This window comes from Camelus ferus, chromosome 5 (genome assembly GCF_009834535.1).
Source record: "Camelus ferus isolate YT-003-E chromosome 5, BCGSAC_Cfer_1.0, whole genome shotgun sequence".
NCBI classification, from domain to species: domain Eukaryota; kingdom Metazoa; phylum Chordata; class Mammalia; order Artiodactyla; family Camelidae; genus Camelus; species Camelus ferus.
In genome coordinates this window covers 17,290,595-17,306,763 of record NC_045700.1, presented here as the reverse complement: position 1 = coordinate 17,306,763, position 16,169 = coordinate 17,290,595, and the positions used below count along the sequence as shown (strand labels likewise).

The window sequence follows — 16,169 nt, the reverse complement described above, 5'->3', positions numbered from 1 at the left end:
TTTTATTTTTGTTTTTTAAATCTAGCTTAAACTAATTAGCTTTAGTTTCAACATAAACATGCACTTTATGTCATAATAATTTCAGGATATCCAGGGGGAAAAGTTCAAAAAGAGGTTTTAAATGTGGATCTATCCGGAGCACATGCTAAAAGCCTTAGGTGCAGATTTAGGGCTTGTAAATGTGTCATACGTAAAGTATGAGAATGGATGATAGCTTTAGAAAGTTACAAGAGAAGTTAACTAAAGATTAGTCACTGAAGAGGGTGAGCAGAAGAGGAGGCACCAGAGATTGAGGCGGAGAAGAGAGCTAAGAGGAGCATCAGGAGCAGCTGGGGGGTCCAGGAGAGCTTTTCCAGGAAGTGGGTGTTCAGTCCCAGACATTATGAAGAGGTCAAGCTAGATGAGAGCTAAAGCTGAAGATTTCCTGACCGTATATATTTGCCATTTGCCAAAGCAAGGGGTTTTTTGTTCTGATTCTCAACCTCAATATTTTTCCTTTTTCTTTTTCATGTTGCATGTTAGTATCATGTTACAGTGTTATATTGTGCACTTTTGGGATTTTACACAAGATCAGGAAAGGGGTAAATCTTCTGTTATTATTTGTGACATCTATCTATATGAATACTATATAAACATGCACGTGCGCACACACACATAGTAACTTGTACTTGCAGAGAGTATTTCCAGAAGTCTACACAAGAGATTGGTTTTTTTATTGCCTCCAGAGCAGCCAGTATCTGTGACACGCTTGAGGAACAGGGCCTGGAGAAAGATTTTCTGCTTTTGTACCTCTTGAATCATATGCATATGAATGTATCCCCAGTTTCAAAACTAAATAATATTAAAGCTAAACAAATAAAATAAAGGCCACTTTATCATATTGAACTTTTATAGTTATGTGGAAGATATTTTAAGACAGCACTGTGCCTGGAAAAATACTATGACTTAGTCCTCTGAACTTACGGCCCTGCAGTTTGGTCTGTAGGAGACAGTGGGTGGAGTTCATTAAAGTAACATTAAATTAGCATTGGTCAAATATACCATACTAAAGAGTGGTATGGTAGTATGTTATCAACCATTTGTATATTAAATTGTTGATTCCTGCTAATAGATGATTACATGTAAATATCCAAAAGGTCAGTATTCTTCCTGGGTAATAGCCCACTTCTGAGACCAAAGCATCCATGGTAATTGATTAAGCAAATCCTGTTTTCAGATACTGAGTCCTGAGTTCTGTACTTAAGATTTAAAACAGATTTAGAGCATTTGTCTTATATACGTTCACCTCATTAGCTTTTCAGTATAATCCAAACTAATTTTCTTGGAGAGTTTTTCTGTTTTCTTTTTATGAACATGATTTATTCATAAGAGTTATGGGTGTTAATTACAGAAAAGGTAGTTTTTAATATGAAGAAATTGGAAAAGAGCTTCAGGTTAAACACAAATTGTTCAGTTCAGTGAGTCTTGGCTTAGAAATTTAGCTGATGTGTAAAATGATTCTCTGTAGAGTATAATGCTGTTCAGTTTTCTCTTTTATATCTGTATAAGAATTGGGGTTAAAAATAGCAAACACTAAGTATGTGTGTCCATAGATATGGCTGCTGCAAATGCCAGAGTGTGTATGTCTTGATACCGTAAGTGGATGATTTATGTAAGGAGCCTCAAGGTTTTGGAAACAACTCCGTGAAATGAAAAGTTGCTTTTTGATGTCTGCAGCCAAGCTGGATATATGTTTCAAGCAGTTAACAATGAATTTGGAACAGAGAGTATTATTTATTTTTTGTAAAAATGGAAAACTGAACTGCTTGTAAAATTCAGATAAAATTGTATAGCTGTTGGCACACCAAACCAGGTTTGGCAAATTCAGTGGATATTCTTCATTGAAGGAAGTTTTCTTTTCAGCTGTAGGTTAAAATCCCTATAACTTCAATTGTATTTGCCATTTCCCAGTAGGAGAAAAAGCTGTTTTTATTTCCATGGATATAATGTGATTATGGGCAGTCCTTCATTTACAAAGTAGACTTTAGTTTCATTCAAATGTGGTGTAAAATTTCCATGAAGTGAGAAATCAGATTAGCCGTATTTCCCTTTTTTATGTCTTCGGTAGCACATTCAGATCTCCATCCGTCATCTTTCTTGTTTTCTTTCTCGCTGTTGACTTCATGCTCACCATTCAGGTTTCCAACATGTTATATAGTTACTGCCCTATTTTTATTTATTTATTTTGCTACCAAAATTCCTTTCTGCTTCCTCTGTATTTGTTGCCTCCCTTTTTTACTATCCAAAATCCTCTTAACCACTTTTGCATAATGCTGACAAGTGAGCTCCTGATAACTTAGTTTGGTGGCCTTTTAGCCATCATCCTTTGCAACATCTTGCATTTGACACCATTAACTCTTTACCCTGTTGCGAATGTGCTTCCCCTGGACTTCTTAGACCCTGATTCTTATTCTCTTCCTCCTTGAATACTTCTGGTTCATTTCCTTTGTTTTCTTTTTCTTTCTTTCTTTCTTTTTTTCAGTGGAGGTACTGGGGATTGAACCCAAGATCTCAGGCATGCTAAGCATGTGCTCTGCCACTGAGCTATACCCACCCACCTCCTTTGCTTTCTAAGTAAGAATGTTTCCCAAGGTCCTAGTCATGAAAAAATTTCCCCCACTTTTTGCAGTTTACACTGAACCCCATTCATTTCTTCTTCTGTTGTCATCATCATGCATAGCTACTTTCTCTTTCATTATTGTATTGACTTGATTCCCAAGTTCCTGATCCACATTTATATCTTCCTGCTAGATATTACACTCATAGAGTCAATAAGATATTTATTGGGTTATGTTATACTAGTCTATCTTTTAAAAATCTTCTCTGGGCTCTAGTTTTCCTGCCAGGTACTACCATATTTCTTTGCTCTCCTTAGAGGATAATTCCTTAAGACAATAATCTATACTCACTCTCTCCCCTTCCTCTCCTCCCATTCTCTCTTGAATCCATTCAGGTGAGGCTTTTGTTCCCTACTGTCCTATCAGAGTTTCTCTTGTCAGAGTTATGAACGATCTCTTGCCAAAACAAAGGATCAATTCTTAGACCTCACTTCTCTGGAGTTCTCAGCAGCATTTGATACAGTTGCTCATTTTCTCCTTCTCAAAACAATTTCTTTACTTGATTTCTAGGGCACTGTATTCTTTTTGTGTCTTTTTATGTTACTGGACACTCTTCAGTTTCCTTTGCTGGATCCTTCTCCTTTTCGTGACCTCTAATTGTTGGAGTGCTTCAGGGCTTAGTCTTCTCTTCTCCTTTGGTAATCTCCTTTAGTCTCCTGACTTTAAATATCACCTATTTGGTATTCTGTTTTAGAATAATTTTAACACCCCCTCTCCTTTGTTACCTCCCTTCAATTTTGCGCATTCAGATTTTCAGAATGTGTCCCTTCTGCTTCTAGAGTCCTCATTTCGAATAACATCATTCATTGAATTAATTGCTTAACAGGTTTCCTTTTCATCTCCTATCATAAAACTATGTTAAGGTGTTTTTATTGTTTGGTTATTTTTCTTAAGTACTTTTCCTCAGATGGTTTGCTAGAACGGTATAATCTTGAAGATGTTAGCCTCAGATAGTTTTTTTCCATCCCTTATGAATAATGTATATCTCATCTGGATATAAGATCCATGAGTTCTGCTTTTCTTTCAAGTAGTCTAGATTAACTTCCATTGTTTTTTAGCTTCTGGTGTTGATAATAAAAATACAATGACAGTTTTGCTTTTTCCCTTTATGGATAATTGTTCTTTCTGTCTGAACATTTAAAAGGTTTTCTCTTTATTTCTAAGATTAATGAATTTTATGTGCTGTACACCAGAAATCGACACAATGTAACTGACTATACTTCAATTTAAAAAAAGGTTAATGAATTTTATAAGGATATGAATAGATGTTTGTCTTTTCTCTTCAGTTCAGTCTGAAAGGTGCTTACTATGTTACGGAAATGACAGGCCAGCCAAGAAACAAGCACCACTCGGAGGGTTGGAGTACTCAGATTTATTACGCCGGCGGGCTCAGAGGGGCTTCTGCTCCAAAGCTCTGAGCACCTCCAAGACGTGCACATGAGGTTTTATAGGGTTAATTACAAGTATGGGGCTATTAGCCAATAAGGCTTAAACAACAAAAAGCAAGGAATCAGTACACTGGAGCTTATCAGTTCGGAACAGATCACGTTACTGACACTTGTTGAGCTTGGATTTACCAGTTAGCTTGTTAGCCCAGTAAACTGACACTAAACTTCAGATTTACGAGTTAGCCCGGCAGAATTTAGATCAGTAAACCAACACTTACCACACTTAGATTTGTGACTTAGCTTGTTAGCCCAGCTGGGCTTTTCCTTCACAATTGATACAGGAAAAAAGGGGGCATGTGAGGATGGCCCTGTCCCAGGTCTCAGTTCCAGGTCTTGGTTGAGTCCCTGGGACACGCCCTGCCAAGTGAAGGTCCTTGTCTTCACACAGGAAAGAATTCAAGAGCAAGCCATAGCTAAGTAAAAGTCAGTTTATTCAGAGAGGTATGCACTCCTTAGACAGAGTGCAGGCCATCTCAGAAGGCAAGAAAGAGAGAGTGACTGAAAGTTGCTGTGTTGCTGGATTTTATATGCTCACAAGTGAGAGGACCATTCCAACTACTTTGGGGAGGAGCTGGGGACTCCTAGGAATTGGGCCACTGCCCTCTCTTTGACCTTTCATGGTTAGCTTCGGAGCTGTCATGGAGCCTGTGGGTGTGTCGGTCACCATGCTAGTACACTACAGTATGTATAATGAAGTGCAAGGTCCACTGGAGGTCAAATCTCCTGCCACTTAGGCCTCAACGTCTATTGGAAGTTGATTTTTTCCACCATTTTGGTGCTAATTGCTGTAACATTCCTTCAATGGCTGTTTCCTGCCCCCTTCCTTCCTGTCTCAATTACCCTTTTCAGTTATCCAACAGAGATGTTTCTTCAGCCTAGAGAAATTTTCTTTTATTATTTACTTAATTGTTGTCTCTCCTTCATATGGTGTTGATACTGAGCAGGACCCTGTGGTCCTCCCTGGTACAAATCTTTCCCCCTATTTCTTCTTTGTAAGAAATAGGCTTTATTCAGCCTCCTTGACTTTCCCTGAATTCCAAAGGAGAGATTTAAACAGTTGTTAGTCAGGGAAGGGAAGGAATGCAGGAAGGAATAGTGGAGAAACAGTAGTACAGCCTTGGGGAACGGTCTTGGTTCCTTCTCAAGGAATATACATAACAATACCTTTGAATTCTGCAGAAACAAAGGTCCCCCTCAACCTCTGCCTCTTGTTTATAGAAAAGCTAAAGTCTCCCAGGCTTCAGATGGTTTTCTCTGGGGGACACTGGGTCCATTAGATTGCCAGCATTCTGATTAAAATTAATTTTTGTTCCCAAGGCTGTTGCCCCCCAGGATCATATCCCTGCCCCTCCCTCGAATAGAAACCGATTACTTTTATCTAAGTCTCAGAAGGCAGCTGCAAAGAGAAGAAACAAGAACTGGTTAGAACCTGTGAAGCCAAAGATGGCAGAGAATTTGACTTCCAGTGGACCTGGAGCCTCACTATATGGTCCTTGTAATACTTTAGCTTGCTAAATGACACCCCCACCCCAGCACCTTGATTGTTGACAACTGCCATGACAGCAACCAGTACAAAGAGAAAGGCAGTTGACTCCAGCACACCCAGAATGAGGACGTGATGGCAGAAGCCCATGTGGCCCAAGCCACAGCTGGAGCTGTGTCTACTGGCCATCTTGGCTGACTGCTCCCAGTGCCTTCTCACTCGAGTGCCTTTCTTCCTCTTCCCCACTCAAGCCCTTTCTTTCCTTTTCCTCTTCTGAGCAATAAAAACGCCATTCACTTTGTCCCTCTGCCTCTGCTGCCAGTTCCCTCACACCAGCGTCAAGGACCCATGCTTTCGTGGGCCCTCTAATTTAAAGGTCTCTCTGTCTGCTGACAGTGTGTCTTTTCTCCTTTTGAACACCTGTTTTTCACATACTAGTTTTCTGGATCTATCCTTCAGGTCTTTTTTTTTTTTTTCCTTTTTCTTTACTATTTCTGTTTATTCTATGTGCTTTGAGATAATCTTTGCACTTTATCTTCCAGTTTACTTATTCAAGGGTCAATAATGATCGTCTGTTTAAAAAAATTTCATCTACTCAGTTTGAAAATCATTCAAGAGTGTGTGTGTGTGTGTGTGTGTGTGTGTGTATGTGTGTGTTGCATTAGAGTTTATGTAATTACTGCAACAGTTTTTGTGCAGGTGTTTTCTAGAACTTCTCTTTCACCAGATATGTGTTCTTATTATTCACTTGTATTTTGCTCTTTCAGATGTCGAGGCCTCCAGTGGGGAGGATATAGCTCAGTTGTAGGACATGTGTTTAGCATGCATGAGGTCCTGGGTTCGAAATCCAGTACTTCCATTTAAAAAAATAATTAAATAAATAAATAAATCTAATTCCCCCCTCCTCCCAAAAAACAGCCTAAAAAATAAAAAAGAAAATACTCACATGCTGGGGCCTCTTAATATTGGTAGCCCTATTTTTCTGTGATGGCTCATTGGAAATCAGGTCTGGTTGCTGAACTATCCTTAACAGAAGGAATCCCAGAGGTCAGGATAGAGCAAATGCCTAAAGCTGAAGGACAGTCAGCCCCACTAGAGATACCTAAAGGATGTACTTGAACTGTCCTGGTTTCCAAAGTTGGGAAGACCCACCTGTCTTATGTTAGGAAAATCCAGCATATCCTGAGGGCTCAAAGGTAATCTTACCACTCGGGTTTTCCAGTACTTTAAAGCCAAACTATTCCAGGGATTCACAGCTCTCTGTTATTGCCTGGGGCTCTGATGCTTTTCTGTTAGCCACCCACAGGGCAATTTAGCTCTATGCTAAATTCCCTCTGCTGTTACTTCACTAGAGTTATAAACCTTATCTCGCAGCCTGCAGGTCAAAGCGGCTGCTTAACTTAAGAAAGTTAAGGAACTTGGAACTGGGCATAGAGAAGAACAAACCATAGTCAAGTATCCCTTAAGCCCTGGATCATTCCAGTGCCATTACATTCTAATGACTCTCAGCTGTATTGTATCTCCATTCCCTACCATTCCTCAGACTCACAGATCTAGTGGCCCACTCAACAGTTGGACTTGGATATCCCATGGATATCACAAAGGTTACATGTCCAAACTGAACTTTTGATTGTCATCTCCAAATCTATTCTCTTAGCCTGTCCTATTTCAGTAAATGCATCACCACCGTTTTTCACAGTTAATTGCTTAAGGCAATATCTTAAGATTCATTTTTGACTTCTCTCTCTCATTTTACATCCACATCCTAGTTGGTCAGCAAACCTTATTGGCTATACTTTCAAAACGTACCTAAACTCTAAACTGACCACTTCTCACCACCTCCACCTCTACCACGGACCCATGTATGTTTCTCTCCTGGTCTACTGCAGGTGCCTCCTGAATGCTCTCCATGCGTCTGCTCTTGCCCTCTACAGTTTATTCTCTAGAAACCAGAGTAGTCTATTTAAAAGGTAAAATACTGATTACCTCCAAAGGATTCTAAGAAAATCCAGACTTTGTGCCATTGCTTACAAAGCTCTCCATGGTCAGATCTCCAGGCACCTTCCAACCTTATTTTCTACCAATTACCATGAATCTGTGCACTTTAATCACATTAGCTTCCTTGTTCTTACTTAACTATGTGATAACCATCTTATCTCAAGGCCCTTACACTTGCTCATCAGTTTGTTGAGAATACTCTTCCTCCAGATTTTCTCATGATTGCCTTCCTCGTTAAACTTGTGACTTGTTCAAATCTGTTTGAATTGCCTAATGGTAAAGATTATTCCTGACCACTTTATGAAATAGATCCTCCCTTACACCCCCTATTCCACCTTAACATCTTTTAATTTTTTTAATAGAACATAGCACTACTTGAATCATATGTTTGTTTATTGTCAGGAATTCTTCCTGTCACCCTCGATGAGGAAGACTTTTTTAAATTCACTGCTATATCCTTAGCACTTAGAATAGGGCTAGGTACATAGAAGGCACTTAATAAATAATATATACTTCAAGTGACATCTTTACCAAATTTGAGTTGTATTTTAAAATGAAAAAGCAGGTATACATATGAATCTTCCTGGAAATAAATCGTGTTTTTCAAAGTATTGCTTTTTCGTTTTCTAGTTTTTAGGCTTGTTAGCAAAAAATGTAATAAACTTTTTACTCTTGCATATATTTTAAATTTCAGTTAAAGTATTTGTATTTTACTTTTCCATGAAAATACTTATATACCTGGCATCTTTTTTCATTTTAAGAATGAAATTCTATTTTCCCTGTAACGCATTCCTTGATAATATATTTATTACCAAATTCTTCACTTGTGTGTTATGTTAAAAGAAACCATATAACATTGTATAATGTTAAGGCCATTGGGAATGAAAAAAGGAAAAATACAAATAGAGACTTGATTCCTTTATGATTTTGCTAATACTCCAGTTTTTTGGGGGTTTTTTGTTTTGTTTTGGTTTTGGTTTTTTAGGTTGCTTAGAAATCCTCTTAGTTAAGAGATTAGTTTTTCTCCTTATGATGTATTCACTGTCTCTACGGGACCCCTTGTGATCCTGACCATATCTGCTATTCTTTGCTTTTTTCTTCTACTTAGAACCTCACTTTATGCCCCCATTCTCAATTTTCGATGGATAGAATCTACTTTTTTTTAAATTTTTTTTTCTTGAGGATGGGAGATAATTAGGGTTGTTGATTGATTGATTGATTGATGGAAGTCCTGGGGATTGAACCTGGAACCTCGTGCATGCTAAGCATGTGCTCTACTACTGAGCTATACACTCCTCCTCTCGGTGGATAGAATTTATTTCTATAGATTAATAAGAGAATAAAGAAAGAAAATTTAGTAAAATAACAGTAGAAACCAAAATTCAGCCTGAAAATAGGATTAGGATACATAATATAGCACATACAATTGTATGTGCAACATACTAATGCACTTATTACAACATTCTTCTGATCTCTAGGAAAGACCAATTTTAAGGCTTGTTGGTGAGGAGAGAAGTCATTGGTACAATCACTTCTCATTTCGCTCACATTTTCGAGGGGCCTCTGCATATTGCCATGGGTGGGCAGTGGGAAGCAGCACATCTGAAACTCTGGCACTTCCACGTAGCCATATGCCATTGGCAGCTGGAGAGCCTTAAAATCAGTGGCCCATATTCTCATGCACCCTTATAAACACCTGTCTGGCTTAGGACTTTAACATTTCTAAACTATTTTGTGGGAAACTACTTAATCAGAACTTTATAAATGGTTGACTTTGGTAATTAAGACATTAATTTGCTTTTATTTTTATATTTTTCCAGGTGTATGGTGGCTGATGAAGTAAGTATTTTCATGATTTTTATGTCTTTTATAAAATTTCCCAACCAGTTATATTGACTATTTACCATATACTCTGTATCTTTCATATTAAATATATGTCTATATATGGAGAGAAGAGGAGGGCAGAGAGAATGAGAATGAGAGTGTGTGTATGAATGTGTGTGCAAGGTGTACATTTGGAGCATGTGAGTGTTAACAACAGTGATCCAAAATTCTATATTGTTGCGTTCAGAAGCATGGATGCAGCCCAAATGAAGCTGAACTCTTTTCCTACTTGTCATAATACTGCTTGCTTTGAAGCTAATTTTTTAACATTTTGTTTTAAAGGTTATTGTTAATTGTTTTGTATGAGTGTGAAACATAATGTGAAAGTGGTATTTTACTATCACTGGAAAAATTGATACCTTTAAGTAGCGTGTACTTGTATATATTCATATTCATGTTTTTTCCACTAAAGTGGGGTTTCTTATTACATAAACTATGATACTCTATGTACATTCTCAGATTAACGTAAATCAATAAAGTTCTGACTTTAAATATTTTGAAAAATGTGCTGCTGATTTCATGATGCCTTTAGGGATAACAGCAAAACATATACATTTAAAAATATGTTAGAAATGAAGAAAATGGGTACTGAATTTTTTAGAAAATAGAAGTGAAACCATAAAAGATTCTCCCAATTAACTGTCTTATAGTTTTAGTTATATATAGACTCACCACTGGCTTATGTTGACAGTCTCTTCTTCAGGAAGAAAATGAATAAGAATATAACATGAATGTGAATGCCATGCAAAGTGTTGATATAGAGTATCTTGGTTTATGCTGATTTATAGTTACCAAAGTTTTTAGTTTTAAATCTTCATTCTATAGGTATTTGTTTATATTCTTTTTTTTTTTGAGTTATAGTCAGTTTACAATGTTATGTCAATTTCTGGTGTACAGCACAATTCTTCAGTCATACATGCATATACATATATTCATTTTCATATTCTTTTTCACCGTGAGCTACTACAAGGTATTGAATATATTTGCCTGTGCTATACAGTATAAACTTGTTTATCTCTTTTATATATACCAGTCAGTATCTGAAAATCTCGAACTCCCAGTTTATCCCTTCCCACCCTCCTCCCTCTGGCAACCATAAGTCTGTATTCTATGTCTGTGAGTCTGTTTCTGTTTTATATATGTTTATTTGTATAGTATTTGTTTAAACTAGATGTTACAGATAGAACTTCAACAATGTAATTAAAGAGACAGAACACAGACATTTGGGAAACAATGAACAGAAGTTTCTATTTGGGGGGCTAATTAGTTTTTAATTAGATTTTTTTTTAATGGAAGTTCTGGGGATTGAACCCAGGACCTCGTTCATGCTAAGCGTGTGCTCCACCACTTGAGCTATACCCTCCCCCATAAAATGCCATTTCTGTGGAATCTTACTGAGTTAGTATGGATGAAGGTTAGTAAATTAGAAGTCTTGAAGTAAAAAGAACCTGTATATATGTAAATTACATGAACCCTGCCTTAACCTTCATTCTGTTTCTTAATACTGTTCTTCTTTTCTTGCTGTAATCACAAAATGGTAGTAAAGTCAGAGAAGGAAATGGAGCTTATCATTTGGAGGTCAACCACATTTTGATTTTTAAAACATATATTTCGATGTGATGAATATTTGACTCAACAAATAATAGCTAAAAGCTTTAGGAGAGCAATTTTATATCTCTGTTGTTGAACCTACTGTTTTTAGATGCTCGAATACCCACTTGGAGTATTGTGTAATTTAGCTGTCTGCTGTGATGTTGCTTCCCTCGCTTTAGAAACAAATGACTTCCTTCACTTCCGTCACAGTGTAACTGCCCCCTCTTCTATTATTTTTCCACTTTTATCTTTTCCTAATGTCTTCAATCTTTGTGGAATTATATAAGCTACACATTGTATATGATAGTTAGTAACTTAAAATTAGAATGATGAGTTAAGTTCTGTTTAATTGTCTAATTGTGTGATCATTGCGTATTTCAGTTATAAAACTATACTTCACAAAATCAACAAAGCTGCAACGTTCAATAAAATTAAGTTTGCAAACCTAGCTTATACTGTTTTAATTCCCTTTTCCTCTTCTTGGTTTAATGGTAATCAAGTGTTGTTTCAAGAAATAGGTAGTAAATATGCAGAAACTTTTGTGAATTTTGTATTTCTTTAATAAGGGAATTCAGGCCACAGTCTGTAGTCAGGCTGTTGTACTATTATCTTAATTGTTTTTCAGTAGTTTTTTTGAACCACTGTCTTTGTTCTGCTATTGTTCAATTGAAAATTATTGAAAATTTTTATTCATGAAAAGATTTTAAATATAGTTAAATGTAGTTTCACATTATCACAAGCCAGGTAATTTAATTGGATATACTTGGGGGAAAATATTAAACCTACACACTTCCTACTTTATTTGTCAGGTATTTAAAGGCTGTTATTCTTTGTAGAAACTTGGTGTTCAGGAAATTTTTGTAATGTTAATTTTTTTACTTAAGAAAAATGGGATTAACATCCTGCATTTGCGTGAATAGCCTGATACTGTGTCACTAGGGACAAAATTTTGTCAGTACATGGATTCTACCTTGACTATTGAATCTATTATCAAAGTCAGAAAATTCCTACTTTCCTCCTCCTATGTAACATTTTTTGTTAGTACTCTACTTAGTCCCCTCCCCCAACCGCCGTACACACATGTATACACGCAGACAACTTTTCCAAAGTTTCCTTCCCCTTACTTGAGAAAACATTTAGCATCAGGGGAATAGTATACTAAGTAAAGTATTGCTTTCCGTCCTTTTTCAAAAGAAAAGGAAACCATTTGTCAAGGCTAACTCACTTGGCTTGGCTTACTTTGTGGCTGTTTTGGGACATACCAATAGATAAATATTTGGAACAGAGGCCATAGAGTTATCATTACGGATGCTTTTCTTTTGGTGAAGGTGGTTCTCTGGAAGAGGAGTTTGGAGGGGAGAGGCTGTGACACCCGTTCAATGCTTGCAGAAGCTTTTCTGCAGGCTGAGGTCAAGTTTGAAAAGCCTTGTCAGTTTCTCCACAGGCAGAAATCTGTAGGTGTCTGGACACAATGAAGAACTCCTTTGGAAGATTAGTTCTGATCAGAAGACCTTAACATTGATACTGTGATACAGACTCTGCCAACATTAACTTTATAGGTTTGAGGACTAAGAAATTAAACTAGACCTGAAGAATTTTCATTTTCCTTTTAAATAAGCCTACCTTGGTTTGACAAAGTGAGCTGAGATGGCAATTTTTATTCCATTTGCTTCTACATATGCTAATTACCGTTTACCAGACCCAGGTTGAATTGAACATTTTCCACTTTGAGCTCTTATTGCATCTGATTCATAACCCTTCTCTGCCCACCCATTTTTGTTGAGTGAATGGACTGATTAAGGAGTTAATACTTAATTAGCACATATGTGCCAGTTTCTGTTCTAGTGATTTACATGTATTAATTTAGTGCATCCTCAGGACAACCCTGTGGAACAGTAGTAGTAGTATTTAGAACCACCATTTTCCAGAAGAGAAAGCAGAGGCACAGATATATTAAGTAAATGCAGCTAGAATATGCTGAGAGCTGATACCTAACCTGAAATAATCCAGCTCGCAAGTCTTTTGTTGATTTTCTATACAAAGTCTCCAGGTACCAGACTTACTATGTTTTGAAACAGGATGCTTAAGTTCAGAAGAATCGGCAGGACACAGTGCTCAAATGAATGAAGGTGAATGAGAGAATGAAAGTGATGGCATTAACATTTTGTGCTGTTGAGACCGTCTGTATTCCTCTAAACCAGTATTATTTGCCTGCTTCCTTTCTTTCCTCATTTCTAAGGCCAGCTTTATTATTTATTGAATGTCCTTTTTAAAAATAAATTTTTAATTTTAGAACAGCTTTTGATTTTTTTATCCTTTCAAAAAAAACTCTTGCTTTTATTAATTTTTTTCTATTTTTTAACCTCTGTTTCATTTATTTCCTCTCTGATCTTTTTTATTTCCTTCCTTTTGCTGATTTTAGGTTTTGTTAGTTCTCTTTTTCTCCTTAATTCTTTTAGGTGGTAGGTTAGATTTTTTATTTGATTTAGATTTTTATTTGAGATTTTTCTTGTTTGTTGAGGAAGGCCTGTATTGCTATGAAATTCCTTAGAATTGCTGATTCATTGTTGACCCATTGGATTTTTAGGTGCATGTTGTTTTGTCTCCATGTGATCTTTTTTTTTGTTTTTTCTCATTTCTCTTTCATTTTTTGATTTCTGGTTTCATGGTGTTATGGTGAGAAAAGATGCTTGAAATAATTTCTATCGTTTTAAATTTGTTTCGGCTTGTTTTGTTTGCTAGTATGTGGTCTATCCTAGAAAATGTTCCATGTGTACTTGAAAAGAAAGTATATTCTGGGTTTTTGGGTTTTTTTGATGTAGTGTCCTATAGATATTAATTAAGTCTGTTTTATTGTGTCATTTGGAATCTCTGTTGCCTTCTTGACTTTTTGTTTGTAAGATCTGTCCATTGATGTCAGTGGGGTGTTAAAATCTACTATTATTGTATTCCCATCAGTTAATCCCTTTATATCTGTTTATGTTTGTTTTATGTATTTAGGTGCTCCTATACTGGGTGCATATACTAACAAGTGTGATACCCTCTTGTGTTGATCCTTCTATCATTATGCAGTGTCCTTCTTTGTCTTTCTTTATGGCCTTTTTTAAAAAGTTTATTTTGTCTGATATGAGTATTGCTACCCCTCCTTTCTTGTCATTTCCATTTCTATGAAATATCTTTTTCCATCCCCTCACTTTCAATCTATATGTGCCTTTCTCCTTAAAGTGGGTCTCCCATAGGGAACATATTGTAGGTTCTTCTTTTATTGTTCAATCTGCCACCCTATGTCTTTCAATTAGAGCATTTAGTTCATGATAATTCTGTATCAAATTGAGGAAATGCTCCTGTTTTCCTAGTTTTCTAAGAGCTTTTGTCATGACTAGGTGTTGGATTTTATCAGCTGCTTTTTCTGCACCAACTGATATAATCATACGATTTATTTCTTCTTTGTTCTATTGCAGTAGTGAATCACATTTATTGACAACCAAACATTAAACCAGTCTTGCATACCTAGGATAAATTCTACTAGATCATAGTGTATAATTCTTCTTAAACATTATTGGATTTGATTTGCTAATATTTTGTTGAGGAATTTTGCATCTCTATTCATGAGAGATACTGATCTGTAGTTTTCCTTTCTTGTAATATCTTTGTCTGTTTTGGGTAGTAGGGTAAAGCTGGCTTTATGGAATGAGTTAGGGAGTGTTCCTTTTTTTTTTCCAAAAGACAAAGCTGAATCAAATGAAAATGGCAACTCTTTTGTTGCTAAAGTCCTTAAATTTTCCATTTTTCCCTGTTGCCTGTAGAATAAAGCACTTGACAAGGTGGCTGCTACCTATGTCTTCCATTCTCTTCTTCTGCTCTTCTCAGGCATTCTTCTAGTGGCACTTCCATCTCTCTACCTATTGTACAATCTACCACTTATTATCAGTGTCATATTGGACATGTTAGTTATATTGGAGCATTAGTTTCTTTGTGTAAAGTATGAAATAATAATGCTTTTTCTCATGAGATTAATTATGTAAGTAACAGGAAGACTGTATCTCAGATATGCTTTTCCCCTATTCTATTCCCGCACATCATGACTTTTTAAGCTTTGTTATCTCTATATATGTTGTTATTTTCCTTGTATTTTTTTAATTTTTATTTTTTATTGAAGTGTAGTTGATTTAGAGTGTTTCAAGTGTATGGCAGAGTGATTTAGTTATACACATATATATCTATTCTTTTTCAGATTCTTTTCCACTATAGGTTATTACAAGATACTGAATATGGTTTTCTGTGCTATACAGTAGGTCCTTGCTGTTTCTCCATTTTATATATAATAGTGTGTATCTTTTAACACCAAATTCCAAATTTATCCTTTCTTCCCTTTCCCCTTTGGTAACCATCAGTTTGTTTTCCATGTCTGTGAGTCTGTTTCTGTTTTGTAAATAAGTTCATTTGTATCTTTTGGATTCCACATATAGTGATACTGTATGATATTTGTCTTTGTCTAGTTTACTTCACTTAGTATGATAATCTCTAGGTCCATCCATGTTGCTACAAATGGCATTATTTAATTCTTTTTTATGGTTGACTAATATTCTGGGGGGGGTGTATATGCATGCCGCCTCTTCTTTTTTTCATTCATCTGTTGATAGACTTTCAGGTTGCTTCCATGTCTTGCCTATTATAAATTGTACTACTATACAAATTGGTGTGAATGTATCCTTTTTTCTTTTTTTGTGTATTTTTTTTTTTTTTACTGAAGTATAGTCAGTTTACAATGTATCAGTTTCTGGTGTACAGCATAATGCTTCAGTCATACATGAACATGCATATATTTTCATATTCTTTTCACCATAAGTTACTACAAGATATTGAATATAGTTTCCTGTGCTATACAGTATGAACTTGTTGTTTATTTTATATTAGTTAGTATCTGCAAATCTCAAACTCCCAATTAATCCCTTCCTACCTCCTTTCCCCCCTTGGTAACCATAAATTTGTTTTCTGTGTCTGTGAGTCTGCTTCTGTTTTGTACATAAGTTCATTTGTCTTTTTTTTTTTTTTTTTTGATTCCACATGTAAGTGATGTACGGTATTTTTCTTTCTCTTTCTGGC

The 16,169-nt window shown here is 36.1% G+C and overlaps 1 protein-coding gene across 4 annotated transcripts in view; it reads left to right on the top strand.

Moving 5' to 3' along the window:
• ZRANB3 (zinc finger RANBP2-type containing 3) overlaps window positions 1–16,169 on the top strand; it is a 207,197-nt gene that overhangs the window by 74,282 nt on the left and 116,746 nt on the right. For all 4 annotated transcript variants that reach the window (XM_032479349.1, XM_032479348.1, XM_032479347.1 and 1 more), the window contains one exon: window positions 9,407–9,425. In XM_032479349.1, the coding sequence (XP_032335240.1) occupies window positions 9,407–9,425 (19 nt within the window). The remainder of the gene's footprint in view (window positions 1–9,406; window positions 9,426–16,169) is intronic.